This window comes from Medicago truncatula, chromosome 4, assembly GCF_003473485.1.
Source record: "Medicago truncatula cultivar Jemalong A17 chromosome 4, MtrunA17r5.0-ANR, whole genome shotgun sequence".
NCBI lineage: Eukaryota > Viridiplantae > Streptophyta > Magnoliopsida > Fabales > Fabaceae > Medicago > Medicago truncatula.
Window position 1 is genome coordinate 47,925,110 of NC_053045.1, and position 3,330 is coordinate 47,928,439.

Genomic DNA, 3,330 nt, shown 5'->3' on the forward strand with positions numbered 1-3,330 from the left:
TCTTTATAATCAATCACATTTGAAATTGTTGAGATGTTTTATAAGCTGATTGAGTTAATTGTTCAAATTGATTCTATAATATACGCGGTGTTCGAAAAATGACACTGTAAATATGAGATTCTTCTTATTTTTTTACCTTATAATATATTCGTAGTTTAAAAAAGTGATCTAGAGGTTAAATTTTTTCATGATTTTTTCCAAACATGTTTAGGACGTTAAAATATGGTTTTAAAAAAAAAAAAGATTTTTTTCGACTAGAGACAAATTATTATGAATTTTTATTTCCCATAATTATGAGTTATTTAAAAACTCCAAAATTTGATAATGATGGTTCTTATGATGTCCTAACCATTCCTACTAAAATAGCTAGGGAATGAAATTTGACCCGTGAGTATGCGTTTACTCGGGAAAAAATTGCAGTTTTGCATACTTTGGTTGAAAAATAAAAATAAATTGAAACTTCTTTGAAATGTCTATGAAACTTTGAAGATCCATTTTTTTTATATTTTTATAGATGTCTCTGCAAACAATCATCTCAAAATTCAATTTCTAGGTCGAGATTTTCATTGTTTAGTTTTTCAAGTTTTTTAAGCTTTAAAATTCATAATTAATTTGTTCCTAGTCAAAAATTTCAAATTTTTTGTGTAAAGCCATATTTCACGTCATTAACATGCCTGGAAAAATTCATGAAAAAATTCAATCTCTAGATTGATTTATTTGTTTTCTCCACTGCTAATGAAATGCTCTCTTTTTCCCAAGTCCATCCTTAGAACTTCTAAGTTAGAAGAATAGCAACCAACCCCTATAATATCCACCTGATGAAGAGAAAGTGAGGGAGTTTTTCTGTCACAAGGCTAATCATATGGACATTATTGCAGATAAGAAGGAGGAGGTAGATGAATCATATTGAAGGATGAGTTGTTGGAATATAGATGAAGCAAAATATGCATCCTAAGATTAACAAGGTTCATAATATTACAAGAGGAAAAACAAGATTGCATTACATGATTAAGAAATTAATATTGTTTTGGTCAAATGCATCTAAAGGTCCTTTAAGTTTTTTCGTTTTTCCCAAAGTGGTCCTTTAAGTTTTAAAAGTCTCAAACAAGTCTTTTTAGTTTTTGAATCGTTTCAAACAAGTTCTATTGTAGATAACATAGTTGGTAATTGCTTCATTGAACTCATCTTTGGTACCAAATCTGGCTCCTAAAACCCACTTAAAATTAATCATCTTTTTAGGCATGGCAAATGGTGGATAATCCTCTTTGTTGCTATCATCTGAATCATTATCATCATCCTCTAAAAGGACTTGTTTGAAACGATTCAAAAACTAAAAGGATTTGTTTGGGACTTTTGAAACTTAAAGGATTTGATTGGGACTTTTGAAACTTAAAGGACCATTTTAAAAAAAACGAAAAACTTAAAAGACCTTTAAATGCATTTGACCTATTGGTTTCTTCATACCAACCTCAATAGAGTAAATTATTCCCATCCTTATTTTGTATAAGTTCCATAAATAAAAAGTACTTACTTATAAATTCTAGAAGTCATCAAAACTTATCTTTTGTTGTTGCATGTGTGATTCTCTTTCAATCCATCCATGGATCACACAATGTCTTGATAAAAATGCTTCTTAAAGACATCCATATGGATCTCTTGTAGACAAATAATAACCAACAAAGAACCATCATCATTGGGACTAGGAAGAAGCAATGAATCTCCATCAAGTTCTTCATGTGTTCCTAGCCCCATATAAACCTCCTTTCCCCACCCAAAATCAAGTCCATAAATTGGCAATGACAACCAACTAGTCACTCCTAAATTAGGATTCCAATAAAAAGGCCCCTTCTCACCATTCCCTACAACTTGAAGATCTTGGAACTTAGTCAAATCTTCTTGCTTCTTAAAGTACTCATTCCCCAACCTAATATACTCATCGTTCACTTTCTCAACCGCTTCCCTTATCCTACTTGAAGCATACCCTAAGGGTTTAGACATTAAATCACCTGCTAGACTAGTAGCCAAAACATCTAAAATGGCATTCCCAAAATACCCTTTAGGTAAATTAGGTTCCACACGACGCCTCCAATCAACACAAACACCAAGCGCGGTTGGTTGGTCATTTTTATGCTCTCTTGCTTTACATGCACTTCTCCAAATATGACCGGTTACTGTTTCATACCTCGAATAACCTCGACCATTACTAGGTTTATTCCAACTCTCATTTGCGGTTTTTCTCAACTTTTCAACTTGTGTTTTACTCAAGTTGATTATAGCCACCGTTGTTTTTTTCTTCCTTTCTTCAACATTATCCAAATTTCCTAACAATAAAGGAAGTTGATCAGGCTCCCATTTATTAACACTGTTACAACGTTTTGGCGACAACATGTTTGTATCGAGAAACCTTGGCACCATTTTCAAAGGCTCACCACGTGCAATCCGAGCCCACTCAAAAATGAAATGCAACGCGCTTGGTCCATCAGCAACTGCGTGTGAGATTAACAAACTAATACTAACTACACCGCAATTAAAATTTGTGAGTTGAAAGATAACCAGTGGAATATCTTCCATTGGGAGTGTGTAATCAATGTGTGGGATAAGGTAACGGTAATATTCCGAAGAAGGTGAAAAGTCACCTAGTTCGGATAATGTTAACGAGGATTGTGCTTCGATGAATTGAACACCCAATGAGTTGCATTCGAGATCAAAACGACCATTTCCTTTCGAGTGTAAACGACCGGCAAGTGGATAAAACGGCACAAGGACTTTGCTTAATGACTCTTTCAAAGTGGTGGCGATTTTAGTGGGGGAGGTAAGCCAGTTTTTTGGGGGCTGGTAAAAGTATATTGTTGGCACGTGTGCTATGATTCCAATCTGATCCCATTCGGATAATGGTAAACGGCCACACCATGTTGGTTCCATTGGTCTCACATAGTAACAGCCTTTGAATGCTACTGATGTTGATGTTGAAGATGGCATGTTTTAGAACACAAAGATTGTCTCACCCTCTTTTTGACGTTCCACCCCAAAAAAGTGATGACTTGTTTGCTTTATTTAATGTTGCTCTCACAAGTGTTTTCTAAATTCAGTTTGTGAGATTAAAAGTTCATTAGAGAAATCTTTAAATAGTTGAATTTGTAGGAAAATATGGATAGATTAAATAAGAGTTTTGCTAACTAGTAGGACATTGGTTAAGGAATACATTAATAGAATCTTTGCTTTGAAAAATATAAGTTTTTAGTTTTATCTTAACAATAATTACACTTTCTTTTGAGACAAATTTATTTAGTTTTTTAACCAATATCTCAAGTACATTCATTGGTATTCTCC

At 33.5% G+C, this 3,330-nt stretch overlaps 1 protein-coding gene across 1 annotated transcript; it reads right to left on the reverse strand.

The window, feature by feature from the left end:
* Positions 1 to 1,442: 1,442 nt before the first annotated feature.
* LOC11413387 (spermidine hydroxycinnamoyl transferase) lies at positions 1,443 to 3,059 on the reverse strand. Its single transcript, XM_003608481.4, has one exon. The coding sequence runs from the start codon at positions 2,977 to 2,979 to the stop codon at positions 1,606 to 1,608; it is 1,374 nt and encodes a 457-aa protein (XP_003608529.2). The 5' UTR covers positions 2,980 to 3,059; the 3' UTR covers positions 1,443 to 1,605.
* Positions 3,060 to 3,330: the final 271 nt, after the last annotated feature.

What these genes read in the sequence shown, in the direction of transcription:
- LOC11413387 (XM_003608481.4), bottom strand. Translation starts at nt 2,979, where the DNA reads ATGCCATCTTCAACATCAACATCAGTAGCATTCAAAGGCTGTTACTAT.